This window comes from Oncorhynchus masou, chromosome 6 (genome assembly GCF_036934945.1).
Source record: "Oncorhynchus masou masou isolate Uvic2021 chromosome 6, UVic_Omas_1.1, whole genome shotgun sequence".
NCBI classification, from domain to species: domain Eukaryota; kingdom Metazoa; phylum Chordata; class Actinopteri; order Salmoniformes; family Salmonidae; genus Oncorhynchus; species Oncorhynchus masou.
Genome location: NC_088217.1, coordinates 46,578,743 through 46,593,908, shown reverse-complemented (window position 1 = coordinate 46,593,908; position 15,166 = coordinate 46,578,743). Strand labels below are relative to the sequence as shown.

General features: G+C 40.3%; 1 protein-coding gene across 1 annotated transcript; it reads right to left on the bottom strand.

Moving 5' to 3' along the window:
• Positions 1 to 222: 222 nt before the first annotated feature.
• Positions 223 to 14,894, bottom strand: LOC135541130 (caM kinase-like vesicle-associated protein). Its single transcript, XM_064967247.1, has 10 exons — positions 14,800 to 14,894; positions 14,367 to 14,498; positions 13,194 to 13,268; positions 11,849 to 11,987; positions 7,310 to 7,430; positions 6,992 to 7,067; positions 5,269 to 5,405; positions 3,653 to 3,731; positions 3,244 to 3,331; positions 223 to 2,865 (listed from the first exon to the last, which is right to left on the bottom strand). Exons 1-10 carry the CDS (start codon positions 14,892 to 14,894, stop codon positions 2,455 to 2,457), a joined length of 1,353 nt encoding a protein of 450 aa, XP_064823319.1. The 3' UTR covers positions 223 to 2,454.
• Positions 14,895 to 15,166: the final 272 nt, after the last annotated feature.

Here is a 15,166-nt window from a genome sequence, read left to right as displayed (position 1 = left end):
GAGTTGGACCGCAGAGTGAAGGAAAAGCATCCAACAAGTGCTCAGAATATGTGGGAACTCCTTCAAGACTGTTGGAAAAGCATTCCAGGTGAAGCTGGTTGAGAGAATGCCAAGAATGTGCAAAGCTGTCATCAAGGCAAAGGGTGGCTACTTTGAAGATCTTAAATATAAAATATATGTTGATTTGTTTAACACTTGTGGTTACTACATGATTCCATATGTGTTATTTTATAGTTTTGATGTCTTCATTATTATTCTACAATGTAGAAAATAGTAAAAAATAAAGAAAAACCCTTGAATGAGCAGGTGTGTCCAAACGTTTGACAGGTTATGTATATATACAGTATATATGTTCTCGTAGGTGTCAGAGACATGCATAAGCAATAGACTGGGGAGCAATAACTTTGATCTCTGATCAACAAAAAATGGAGTAGCAAATTTGATTTGACTTCCTGCCTTTCATCGAAAATAATTGCTCAAACTTTTCTTAAATACATACTTCCATAGAACATGCAGGTGAACACAGAAGCATAGTCCCTTGACAACAAATGCATTAATACACTGTATAATTAAAGTGTGTATAATAGCTACTGTTTGCTGACAATAACATCACTGTCTTGCTGGATCAAGGAAGGAGCCACCCTCTGCACAGATGGCTGGTACTATAAACAGAAAGATTGGACAGAAGTCAGAAGCATGACTAATATGATCTAGGCTCCGCCTTGTTTGACACTGACCATGTGTTATTTGACTAACTGTCTGGACAGGGTATTGACTGTTGTCAAAGTCTATAGGCTTTTAACTTACATGTACGCACATGCACTTTATAGAGGACACCAAGCGAAGAATCACAGTTTCGGCAGCAAGTAGAATATTGCTCAACTTACGGTGATGACAGAGAACTCTTGCAGTACCTCGTTATTGACTATACTGAAAGGGACCAAAGACCGACTACTATTATGTTTTTGTTATTGTTATGAATATCTTGAGAATAATTAAACCTATGAATAAATAGATAAATAAACATATACATACAGTATGTTTGCAAAAATATGAAAGATGTTTTTAACACAATTGCTCTTAATTATTCTGTTACCTTTAATCAACAACAACTTGTAAAAAAAAAGCTGGATGGGGGGGAAAAAAATGGCTTTTACAGGTGGTGCTTTACACAATCACAATCTAATGTTATACAACTGTGAAAGGAATATCATGATTGATCCTTGTAGGCTAAATTATATTTATTTACAAATGGATCTACGTACTTTAGGATGTATAAGAATAAATAAGCCAGAAGAACTGTTAAACCAGAAACGGAATGAAAAAAAAAAGAAGAATTTTATAGAAGTTGATCTAATCGCATAGGATGGATGAAGATATGTTATGACTGAGGCCTGCCTTGAATTTCATAAAGATGAGCTGCAAAATGAATTCTAGATGCATAGAAACTACTGTGTAACAAGCACAACTCATGTAATATATCGTACATTTACAGTAGTGGCACTTGATGTATGATATGAATAGATAGAAGTTTATTTGAACAATACATTAGCATCAACAGTGCCCTCCACTTGGAGCCTAATGAACAGAAAGACCTTAAAGTTAGCAGGATTACCACGTTCTTTCCACCAAGTGCTTATAATTGTGAAATTAACAGCAAAAGTTAAGAATGCATGCCGTTTTGACTACTTCTACAAAGGTCTCTATATACAGAATCTTTACACTGACAGCCACGTGGTGCCTTCCTAAGCAGAAAGCTGGCGAGGGAAAGGGATTGGGGGATACCGAGTCAGTTTTGGTAAACTGAATGCATTCAACTGAAATATGTCTTTCGCATTTAACCCAGCATGTTGTGGATGCTGCCTTTCACTTACACTGGGCCTGCTGCATCCCCCAGTAAACATAATTGCTGCAGCACAGACAAAACTACTGATGAGTGTATACAACAAATAACAAAGAGAGCAATGTTCACCCCCCAAAAAGAGATCAAACAGGATCTTTCCATGTGTAGAGAGGGGTGTAAAGGAGGAATGCTACAGATCATTATGTAAAATCAACACTACAAGAGCAAAGCCAAGCTGTTCATTACCTTATTGTATGCCATGATAATGCATTGGAATACTGTGAGAGTAGGACTGGGTAAAAATGTTCCCAAAGCAGGTTTGGTACAATTACATATTTCCATATGCTTTAAAGGGGAGAGTTCAGAGGAAAATATGTAGCTGTTAGCTGCGCTGCATTAGACACAAAAAGCCCCTGTAAGGCCAGAGGGATGTTTTCAAAAACACAGAATACATGTAGCCAGATCAATTCAACACTCAGGAAAGATAGGACAAAGGCTCTGTGAGATGTTACTCATGCTGCAAGTGAGAGAGATAAGTCAGTGTCACCATGCTAGTGTGCAGGAAAGACGATCGCTGGGAGTGAAGGAGGTCATAGGAGGGAGTTCACCATCTAACCCTGCCCATCGTCAACTTCAGTTGCTGGTTGGAGGGGAGTCGGGGACTCTCCGTTACACAGTGACAACGGATCAACCTCCTCGGGGGCTTCAACTGGGGCCTCCACTGGGCTGGCCTCCTCAGGGGCCGGGGGTGGAGCTGTGACCTCTGCTGCACCATGGGGAGTGGCATCACACACCACGGCCTCCATGCCAGCAGGGGGCTCTTTGACAGCAGCAGGTTCCCCGTCGGGGACTGCAGCAGCGGTAGCTGTAGAGGGGTCACTGAGAGCCTGGGGGTCTGCTGGAGCTGGGGAGGGTTCTCCTGCTGCAGAGCTGGTTACTACTGCTGGGATGGTTGCCCCCGAGTCAGCACTCTGTTCCGGAGCTCTCAGTCGCTTCATGATGGTAGTAACCCGCACCGCTTTCTGTGGGATGCAGTCGCAGAACACACTCAACTCAAGGCACCTAGTTACTATACATTTTAAAGCTTTTACAGAACATGTAGCCAATTCTAAAGCCTTATACTTGCACTGTCGCCAATCATTTATCCCATTTCAAATCCTCAAGGCCCATAAAACATATATAGCAAATGTGTGATCGATAGTGTAATGAAACAGGCAGGGAGCAGGCCTCGAACCCTCGACCGTCTATCCCGAAGTCCAGCACTCTATTAACTGTGAAGGTAAAGCATGCTCGAGCGGCAGTCGATACCCGCGCTTATAAACCCAGGGTCGTAACAATAGTTCCCTACCATCTCTCCTTCAGTGATGAAGAACTGGAACAGATAAAAAGAGAGGCTTTACCTTCCACTTGGCTTTAGCAAAGTTCTTCTCTATCTGTGCGCAGACATTATCCTTAATATTCTTATTCGAGGCTGCATTTCCAGAGATCCTGAGGAGATAAAGGGGGAAAGGGAACTTCATTATAATGGGCCTTTGTAATCTTCTCTTGACATGTACAGTACAAGTGACAGCTCAGCAGATGGGGGTGAGTAATACTAATAAAACAACATCACCGACAATCTGTTTAAATGTACTTATTTATAAGAACACTCAGACACATCATACTTATCACGGACACATCATACGGACTCATCAATCAACTAGATTAAATCGGGTTCATTTTCACTTCACATCTGGTATATCTCCTTAGTACTGTGGCCTTGTGGTATATCCCTATAGTAAGCTACTGTGTTAATGTGTATTTCCATACCACTCATGGTTGATGGCCTCTTGAGCAGTCAGCCTCTGATCCTGGTCTACCTCCATCATACGGGCGACCAGGCCTTTTGCTGCAACACAATAAAAGCAATATCTCAACAAACAGCAGTTACAGTTGAACTCTGAAGTTTACATACACTTAGGTTGGAGTCATTAAAACTCGTTTTTCAACCACTCCACAAACTTCATGTTAACAAAGTATAGTTTTGGCAAGTCGGTTAGGACATCTACTACATGACACAAGTAATTTTTCCAACAATTGTTTACAGACAGATTATTTCACATATAATTCACTGTATCACAATTCCAGTGGGTCAGAAGTTTACATACACTAAGTTAACTGTGCCTTTAAACAGCTTGGAACATTCCAGAAAATGATGTCAAGGCTTTAGAAGCTTCTGATAGGATAATTGGCATCATTTGAATCAATTAGAGGTGTACCTGTGGATGTATTTCAAGGCCTACCTTCAAACGCAGTGCCTCTTTGCTTGACATCATGGGAAAATTAAAAGAAATCAGCCAAGACCTCAGAAAATAAAATTGTAGACCTCCACAAGTCTGGTTCATCCTTGGGAGCAATTTCCAAATGCCAGAAGGTACCACGTTCATCTGTACAAACAATAGTACGCAAGTATAACACCATGGGACCACGCACCCATCATACCGCTCAGGAAGGAGATGCATTCTGTCTCCTAGATTTGAACGTACTTTGGTGCGAAAAGTGCAAATCAATCCCAGAACAACAGCAAAGGACATTGTGAAGATGCTGGAGGAAACAGGTACAAAAGTACCTATATCCACAGTAAAATGAGTCCTCTATCGACATAACCTGAAAGGCCACTCAGCAAGGAAGAAGCCACTGTTCCAAAACTGCCATTAAAAAGCCAGACTACGGTTTGCAACTGCACATGGGAACAAAGATCGTACTTTTTGGAGAAATGTCCTCTGGTCTGATAAAACAAAAATAGAACTGTTTGGCCATAATGACCAACGTTATGTTTGGAGGAAAAAGGGGGAGGCTTGCAAGCTGAAGAACACAATCCCAACCGTGAAGCACGGAGGTGGCAGCATCATGTTGTGGGGGTGCTTGACTCAGTTACCTGACTCAGTTAAACCAACTCTGTCAGGAGGAATGGGCCAAAATTCACCCAACTTATTGTGGGAAGCTTCTGGAAGGCTACGCAAAATGTTTGACCCAAGTTAAACAATTTAAAGGCAATGCTACCAAATACTAATTGAGTGTATGTAAACTTCTGACCCACTGGGAATGTGATGAAAGAAATAAAAGCTGAAATAAATCATTCTCTCAACTATTATTTTGACATTTCACATTCTTTAAGTAAAGTGGTGATCCTAACTGACCTAAGACAGGGAATTTTTACCTGGATTAAATGTCAGGAATTGTGAACCTGAATTTAAATGTATTTGGCTAAGGTGCATGTAAACTTCTGACTTCAACTGTAATACTCCTGATGGAATCAAAAAACAAACAGGATATGCTTTTGAACGTGAAAAAGTGAACAGATAAAATCCTCCCTTTTGAATTTCTATTTACCCAGTAAGCTATTGTTTATAGTCTCCTGTGTCTCTACTTCATCTTAAAAGTACCTGACTCTGAGATGTCGTCCCAGTACGGAGAGTCAAACTCATAGTCCCCCGCCAAGATCTTCCTGAACAGGTTCTTGTCGTGGTTTTCATAATCATCATCATCAGTTTCCTCATAGAAAGGAGGGTTGCCTGAAAGCCTGAGGGCCACAAAACAAATGGAGCTCTTTATCAGCTTGTATTGTAATACCATGTGCACAAATGTCATGTAAAGATTTGATGTATTGCAGTAGGTAATACCCTATAAATAAATAAGATATCCGTACTGCTTTTGAGCATACCATGTGGAGTAGAGTGAAGATGGTCTCTTTCAGTAAAGTACAGGCACCATTCATGTTGTCCATCTGTATAATTCCAAATCTCCCATCCTATGAGGAGACTAACAACCCACCCCTCTTGCAGTAGTATACAGTGGTTCTTCCTTTAAAAGTTGCGTCATACTGCAGCACACCTTGCGGGCTACTGCAGAATTCTATGGCACATTATTTAATTGTCAGCCATTGTTACCATTAATGCTAGTTAGTGCTAGTTTGACTACCAGAGGGCATCTTTCAGAAGCATTTGATAGCCTTCAATATTGGCTGTACTAGAGAATTTAAAACCTTTTTTGTGAGAACATAGTATATGGGATTGATTTTAATAAATGTAACTTAATTCATTTGATTAATATTATGGTGTTTCTATTCCAAGAAAACCCCTCAGGGTTTCCCTTAGGAAGGACCGGAAAATATGGTGATGTACAACGTGACAGTAGGCTACAGTACTAAGAGCATAACATGTATGTAGGTGCTGAGGCTATATGACTGCGCCATCAAATTGATTATTTAGCAGACATCACTTGCTTATATTCAGTCAACACATATATCTTAAGAATATCATGGGATATAAATGAACATTTTCATTTCTCTTAGAATAAAAACCTTAGTGTAACAAGTTTTATACTGTTGCAAAAAAAGTATTGTATTTTTCAGGGTGTGCATGTGCAGCACAGAGGAATAGCAATTCTTACACTATTGTTCTAAATTCCATCATCTTCATCTTCATCATTCAGTTAATTGAAATTCAATTTTGAAGTCGTGCACAATTCTCAGTTTCTATTTGGTTTATGTCACCCATTCATTGTCAGTTTAGCGCCTTGGGACCCAAAAGCATAATCAGTGCTCTAACTCCCCCTTGTGCTGGTCTGGAGCAATGAAGCAGTGACGCAGGGTACCCTTGTCACGGTTTTCTGTAGGTGAAAGAGAGTCGGACCAAAATGCGGCGTGGCTATTACGATCCATGTTTAATGAAACAGAAGTAAACACGAATCAAATACAAAACAAACAAACGTAACAAGAAAACCGAAACAGCCTAATACTGGTGCAAACTAGCACACAACAGACATAAGGACAATAAGGACAATCACCCACCAAACCCAACACCAAACAGGCTACCTAAATATGGTTCCCAATCAGAGACAATGACTAACACCTGCCTCTGATTGAGAACCATATCAGGCCAAACACAGAAACAGACAAACCAGACACACAACATAGAATGCCCACTCAGATCACACCCTGACCAAACAAAACATAATAAACATAAAAAGCAAACTATGGTCAGGGTGTGACAACCGTACTAAACCACAAATGACCTCTAAATCCTGCAGCGTAATCTCAAAACCTTTAATTGAGCAACCGCTGTATATGGGCCCATTGCTTCCTATACTGACAATCAAACCACTCACAGTATGTACATGATGACACCCAGGGCCCAGCAGTCCACTGGCCTGCCGTATCTCTGTCTCCCAACCACTTCTGGTGCTGCAGGGACACAAACACCGTTAAAGATTATCTCTTTATATCAGTAACAAAACAATACAATATACAGAAAGCTCTCTATTGAATGTTTTGTTGATGTTCTTCTCACATATGCTTTCCTGCGCTCCCATAAACTGCTCCCCAAAACCAAGTCTCGAAGATACCCACTGCTCCCTCTCCCAGGCAGTCTGTGCTCCCCCTTAACCAGGTACTAATCCCTCCCCCGCTCCTTCGCCAGTCTTTACCAAGGTACTCTGGTGTTCCACATGGGTCTTTGATGAGCCCGGTCTCCAGCTTTGCCAGGTGGAAGTCACTGATCACTATTTTAGAGTGCTTCAGGCGGTTGAAGTACACCAAATTCTCCAGCTGAGAAAAGGAACAGGGCGATAGCCGACGTTTGCCCAAGTTATGCTAAAGTAATCTCATTCAAAACTTACACAGACTTAGAGCAGACTTCATAATTATTAAATATTGAAGCAGTCAAACTCTTACTTTAGCATCTAAAAAGGACAGTCCAATTTTCTTTGTTCAAACAAAGCAAGACCAGTGTGGTGTCAATCTGATCAAGGACATTTGCATTTTAAATGTGCCTTTTCAGAAAAGTTTGCCTAAAAACACAGTCCAAGTCAAAAGTTTGGACACACCTGCTCATTCAAGGGTTTTTCTTTATTTTTACTATTTTCCACATTGTATAACAATAGTGAAGACATCAAAACTATGAAATAACACATATGGAAAAATGTAGTAACCAAAAATGTGTAAAACAAATCAAAATATATTTTATATTTGACATTCTCATTTTTGGTCAAATAGCCCTTACACAGTCTGGAGGTGTGTTGAGTCATTGTCCTGTTGAAAAATAAATTATATCCGCATGAAGTGCAAACCAGATGGGATGGTGTATCGCTGCAGAATGCTGTGGTAGCCATGTAGGTTAAGTCTGCCTTGAATTCTAAATAAATCACTGACAGTGTCACCAGCAAAGTACACCCACACCATCACACCTCCTCCTCTTCCATACTTCACGGTGGGAACCACACATGCGGAGATCATCTGTTCACCTACTCTGCGTCTCACAAAGACACAGCGGTTGGAACAAAAAATCTCAAATTTGGACACATCAGACCAAAGGACATATTTCCACCTGTCTAATGTCCATTGCTCATGTTTTTTGGCCCAAGCAAGTCTCTTCTTATTATTGGTGTCCTTTAGTAGGGGTTTCTTTGCAGCAATTCCACTATGAAGGTCTGAGTCTGTCTAATCCTGATCTGTTTCACCTGTCTTTGTGTTTGTCTCCACCCCCCTCCAGGTGTAGCCCATCTTCCTGATTATCCACAGTGTATTTACAGTGGCTTGCAAAAATATTCACCCCCTTGGTATTTTTCCTATTTTGTTGCCTTACAACCTGGAATTCCCCTTAAACCACTAAAATGTTAATTTAGCAGTATGCTTATGGTCATTGTCCTGCTGGAAGGTGAACCTCCGTCCCAGTCTCAAATCTCTGGAAGACTGAAACAGGTTTCCCTCAAGAATTTCCCTGTATTTAGCGCCATCCATCATTCCTTCAATTCTTACCAGTTTCCCAGTCCCTGCTGATGAAAAACATGGTGTTCACAGGGTGATGAGAGGGGTTGGGTTTGCGCCAGACATAGCGTTTTCCTTGATGGCCAAAAAGTTACATTTTAGTCTCATCTGACCAGAGTACATTCCTCCATATGTTTGGGGAGTCTCCCATGTTTGGGGAGAGCTCCTTGGTCTTCATGGTGCCCCTTGCTTAGTGGTGTTGCAGACTCTGGGGCCTTTCAGAACAGGTATAGATATACTGAGATCATGTGAGACTTAAATTGCACACAGGTGGACTTGATTGAACTAATTATGTGACTTCTGAAGGTAATTGGTTGCACCAGATCTTATTTAGGGGCTTCGTAGTAAAGGGGTTGAATACATATACACGCACCACTTTTCCATTTTTTAAAGTTATTTTTTAAATTTCACTTCACCAATTAGGACTATCTTGTGTATGTCCATTACGTGAAATCCAAATACATTTAAAGTACAGGTTGTAATGCAACAAAATTGGAAAAACGACAAGGGGGATGAATACATTTGCAAGGCATTGTATACCTGTGTTCGCTGTTTGTCTATTGTCAGTTGGTCTTGTATTGTCAGGTCTTACCACAGTGTTTTCCCATCTCATTGCTTTCTCAAGTTCTGTTTCCTAGTTTCCCCAGTTCTGACCATTCTGCCTGCCCTGACACCGAGCCTGCCTGCCCTTCTGTACCTGTCTGACTCTGACCTGTTTACAAACCTCTGCCTGTCCTGACACCGAGCCTGGTTGCATTTATTTGGGCTGCAATCTGAGGTGCAGTTAATTGCCGATTTCTGAGGCTGGTAACTCTAATGAACTTATCCTCTGCAGCAGAGGTAACTCTGTGTCTTCCTTTCCTGTGGCGGTCCTCATGAGAGCCAGTTTCATCATAGTGCTTGATGGTTTTTGTGGCTGCAATTGAAAAAACGTTAAAAGTTCTTGAAATTTTCCTGGATTGACTGACTGCTTATTGCTTATTTCAGCTGTTCTTGCCATAATATGAACTTGGTATTTTACCAAATAGGGCTATATTCTGTATACCACCCCTACCTTGTCACAATACAAATGATTGGCTCAAACGCATTAAGAAGGAAATTCCACAAATTCTATTTTAACAAGGCACACCTGTCAATAATTGAAATGCATTCCAGAGAATGCCAAGAATGTAAAAGCTGTCATCAAGGCAAAGGGTGACTACTTTGAAGATTGTCAAATATAAAATATATTTTGATTTGTTTAACACTTTTGCGGTTACTACATAATTCCATATGTGTCATTTCATAGTTTTGATGTCTTCACTATTGTGTTACAATGTAGAAAATAGTAAAAATAAATAAAAATCCTGGACTGAGTAGGTGTGGCCAAACTTTTGACTGGCACTGTATATATATACTGTATATATACAGTGCCTTGCGAAAGTATTCGGCCCCCTTGAACTTTGCGACCTTTTGCCACATTTCAGGCTTCAAACATAAAGATATAAAACTGTATTTTTTTGTGAAGAATCAACAACAAGTGGGACACAATCATGAAGTGGAACGACATTTATTGGATATTTCAAACTTTTTTAACAAATCAAAAACTGAAAAATTGGGCGTGCAAAATTATTCAGCCCCCTTATGTTAATACTTTGTAGCGCCACCTTTTGCTGCGATTACAGCTGTAATTCGCTTGGGGTATGTCTCTATCAGTTTTGCACATCGAGAGACTGAAATTTTTTCCCATTCCTCCTTGCAAAACAGCTCGAGCTCAGTGAGGTTGGATGGAGAGCATTTGTGAACAGCAGTTTTCAGTTCTTTCCACAGATTCTCGATTGGATTCAGGTCTGGACTTTGACTTGGCCATTCTAACACCTGGATATGTTTATTTTTGAACCATTCCATTGTAGATTTTGCTTTATGTTTTGGATCATTGTCTTGTTGGAAGACAAATCTCTGTCCCAGTCTCAGGTCTTTTGCAGACTCCATCAGGTTTTCTTCCAGAATGGTCCTGTATTTGGCTCCATCCATCTTCCCATCAATTTTAACCATCTTCCCTGTCCCTGCTGAAGAAAAGCAGGTCCAAACCATGATGCTGCCACCACCATGTTTGACAGTGGGGATGGTGTGTTCAGGGTGATGAGCTGTGTTGCTTTTATGCCAAACATAACGTTTTGCATTGTTGCCAAATGTTCAATTTTGGTTTCATCTGACCAGAGCACCTTCTTCCACATGTTTGGTGTCTCCCAGGTGGCCTGTGGCAAACTTTAAACGACACTTTTTATGGATATCTTTAAGAAATGGCTTTCTTCTTGCCACTCTTCCATAAAGGCCAGATTTGTGCAATATACGACTGATTGTTGTCCTATGGACAGAGTCTCCCACCTCAGCTGTAGATCTCTTCAGTTCATCCAGAGTGATCATGGGCCTCTTGGCTGCATCTCTGATCAGTCTTCTCCTTGTATGAGCTAAACGTTTAGGGGGACGGCCAGGTCTTGGTAGATTTGCAGTGGTCTGATACTCCTTCCATTTCAATATTATCGCTTGCACAGTGCTCATTGGGATGTTTAAAGCTTGGGAAATCTTTTTGTATCCAAATCCGGCTTTAAACTTCTTCACAACAGTATCTCGGACCTGCCTGGTGTGTTCCTTGTTCTTCATGATGCTCTCTGCGCTTTTAACGGACCTCTGAGACTATCACAGTGCAGGTGCATTTATACAGAGACTTGATTACACACAGGTGGATTGTATTTATCATCATTAGTCATTTAGGTCAACATTGGATCATTCAGAGATCCTCACTGAACTTCTGGAGAGAGTTTGCTGCACTTAAAGTAAATGGGCTGAATAATTTTGCACGCCCAATTTTTCAGTTTTTGATTTGTTAAAAAAGTTTGAAATATCCAATAAATGTCGTTCCACTTCATGATTGTGTCCCACTTGTTGTTGATTCTTCACATAAAAAATACAGTTTTATATCTTTATGTTTGAAGCCTGAAATGTGGCAAAAGGTCGCAAAGTTCAAGGGGGCCGAATACTTTCGCAAGGCACTGTATATATATATATATATATATATATATATACAGTGCCAGTCAAAAGTTTGGCTACACCTACTCAGTCTGGGATTTTTATTATATATATACTTCAACACAATTAAACAAGTCAAAAATGTATTTAAAAGAACCAGTGGCGTTTAAAGTAAGCAGTGGGCTTAGTACCTTGAGGTTCCTGTGGACAATGTGCAGGGAGTGAAGATAGGCCACGGCCTCCAACACCTGACGGACCACATTACTGGTGTCGCGCTCTGAATAGTAGCCCTGGTCCAGGATCCAATCAAATACCTCTCTGCCAGTAGCACTGTGGGGAGAAAGTGAGTGGCATGAAGCTTAAGCATGGTGCTGACCTACAGTAGATGCTTTGAGCCTGACTGTCTCTGGTTCAAATAATTCACAGATCCTTTTTAATAATACAACTTTATTTGATGTCTCTGACACAGAGACACATTGGGGAAAAATATGTTTGGATTACTATGCAATTACCATAGAAATGACACCTGGCCAAGGGTGAAGACATAAACATTTGACAAAATGACAGAGTCACCAAACATGCTTAATGTGATGATTTCTGATGGTTTACCTCATTATCAGAATAGAAGACCCACAAATCAATGCAATCCTGGAGGACATGAGTACCATATATTTTGTGAATCAGTCATATAGACCCCAAAACAGATTTAGAGTTTCATACACTGCTGGAAAGAGGTAATTATTAGCTTCAAAACAATTTAGAACTTGTGTACAAACTGTTCAAATTGAGAACAGCATAGCTACAACAGAGATCAGCTGTTTAGAGAAAATCACCCCCAAAGTTTGTTGTTGGTGTTCCAATTGCAATCTGCACATCACAATGCAAGTCCCACTGTATAAAACATATTACTTGGCATCACTTGTAGCTGGTTTGCTACTCATTTAACAGTTTGACAAGATAGTGTATTACTAGCTAGATAATATGTTTAAAAATGAGTTTGTGGTTGTTTTTGCCAGCTAAACAGCTAGTCAGCTAGCTTGTCAGTTGTCTGTTAGCTAGCCATTGACTCATTTTGAAAGGTGGATCTTCTTCTCCTCTGAGGCTTTCAAAGTGTACTGAAACTATGATTTCGACATTCAAATTCATTGGGTTGGCTCGAAAACATGTTGTTCTATTGAATTCTGTTTTAATCCAACAACAGGCCATGCCAATATTTTTTACGAAATGTGCAAGTTTTATGCTAATGCACTAGCACGACTTACGACTGATTATGATAGAGCATGTCACATTTAATGTTTCTATGGTAATGTGTCAAATCCCCAAGAACACAGACTAATGAAAAAAATGGAGCATGCAGAAATGAATCATATCTGAATACCAAATGAAGGCTGCAGAAGGGTAGTTCAGAGCTGTGCTCATATTTACAGGGCCTTAGGCTACCACAGCTCATTCCCTGTAAGTGCATAATCAACACATAGACCCCTGCTGCCACAAAAACAGGGGCGCAATCTAAACCAATCAGATGACTCAACTCACAGTTCAAGAAAGAGGAAGTACTCTTTTCTGGTCTTATAGAAATCCACCAGCTGAAGAATATTGGGGTGCTTCACCCTGGAGAGAGCAGGCCACAGGGGGAGAGAGGGTTAGAAGGAGTGTAAAGATGGAGAGAAATGGGAGTGCCTTCATTGAGTACGGTACGGTATTACGGTATAATAATGCTCATGAATAAAACACAATAACGGTCAACCATGCCAAGAGGAACAGCAACCATGTGCAGGAAAAAATGCAGCAATAAACATAATCAATTTAATTAAAAAAGGACTGAGATCTGCATGCTTAAACATCTGAATTGATTAGGGCATTTATGTGCAATCACGACCACGCGGCAGAACAGTATGGCATGTTTGACCGTGACCACGATAACGACTGCACCGGCTAAGAAACTTCATGGTGAGTTTTGTCAGCGAGGCTAAGAGCAATGAAGAGTTGAACGCTTCACATAATGTGTTAGACAACATGGAAACAATTGGCCGTATGTGGTCTGTGTGCTGCTGGCTTTCAATGGTGCTTCAGGGGATTGGACTGATGGAATGGTATCTTTTCCAGTCACTGAAAGTAATGGCCGCCAACCACAAGAAGATTGATCAAATCCTTCAGTTCCAGAGCTTGAAGAATCCAATTGAAATAGCGAGCCCTATGAAGGTCATGCTTTTGTGTATTGGGAGAAAAGACTCCACGTATTAGATAACCCTTCAAGAAATGACACTTTCATCTTCTATTAAGTGCATTGGCTTTTTCATCTGTATTCTTTGAGTTCCCTACTGCCTGCAACAAATTGTTTGATAAGGCTCAGGTTATGCTAATGTTTACTGGAGATGGAGGCAATGAAAGGGAGTCTGCCACAACCTGATGATGAATAAGAAGCCTAATGTGAGAAGAATATTTGAGGATTAACAAAGTTGGAGTAAATATTGCTACAAAGTGTGATCATTCAGTGGAATGAAGTTTGCTTTACTTTTTCATCAAAAATGATGCAGACATATTTTGTTTTCTTTGTTATTCGCTCTAATGGATGTCTGCAAATTCACATAGGCCACTAGAATAATACACCATCTCGTATGAAACAAAAAGCATTTACAGAGAATAGTTTTGTGAACGCAGATTCAAAATGACAGAAAGCAGAGTTTAAAGTTCATAACAAAAACTCACATCTTTAAAATAAGGATCTCGTTTTTTGCAGCCTTCCGAACTTTCCTTCCATCCTTTTTCAGGAACTTTTTACAAGTAAACATTTTCAGTGTATTTTTGTCCTTGGCCCTGAAGATCTCACAGAACTCCTCTCTGAAAAGGAAATGCACAAAACCACACATTTATAAAGATCAACAGTACAGTTAATGGATTTCTAAATTAATTTTGTAAAGCTCTTGATTACAATTTCATAATTATTGGCCATGGTAACAGCATCCCTAGGTGGACTTGAATAAAGCATTTGTCTGTATTTAAGTATTTTTTTAAAGTGAGCTAATTTTCTAATTATCTGGTTCCATATTGGACAAAGAAAAACACAGACTTAAAGGGCTGATATTGGGTTAACTGTATTTCCTGTTTGTTCAGACAGGTGGACTACTAAGAGCATACTTACGATTTAACAATCTGTCCCAGGTCATATTTATCTGTCACCTCTGAGGGATTGTTGTAATCCTTCTTTTCCCCGAGCGTCAAACAGCCAAATGGCATGGCCAATCCTGCCCTGAGGGAGAGCGAGAGAACGACCTGGTATCATGTAATATCACACACTATTAGCCATTAGTGTACATTATTACACACCACATCAAACAGAATCCCTCAATCATGAAACATTGCACTGCACTGGTGGCGAGAAAGTCTTTCCAGAGTAAAGGGACTGATAAACAGCCAACGCCAGCTGATGCTATCACTGTTGAGCCGATTGTTTCACTTGACTACTGTAACAAGCCTTTGATAATCCTGTATTAACAAACACCCCTTTG

Coding starts and splice junctions, on each gene's coding strand:
- LOC135541130 (XM_064967247.1), bottom strand. CDS start 14,894: ATGCCATTTGGCTGTTTGACGCTCGGGGAAAAGAAGGATTACAACAAT. Junction 13,269..14,366: donor GAGATCCTTATTTTAAAGAT/GTGAGTTTTTGT, acceptor TGCTCTCTCCAG/GGTGAAGCACCCCAATATTC. Junction 7,068..7,309: donor TGGAACACCAGAGTACCTTG/GTAAAGACTGGC, acceptor GTGTCCCTGCAG/CACCAGAAGTGGTTGGGAGA.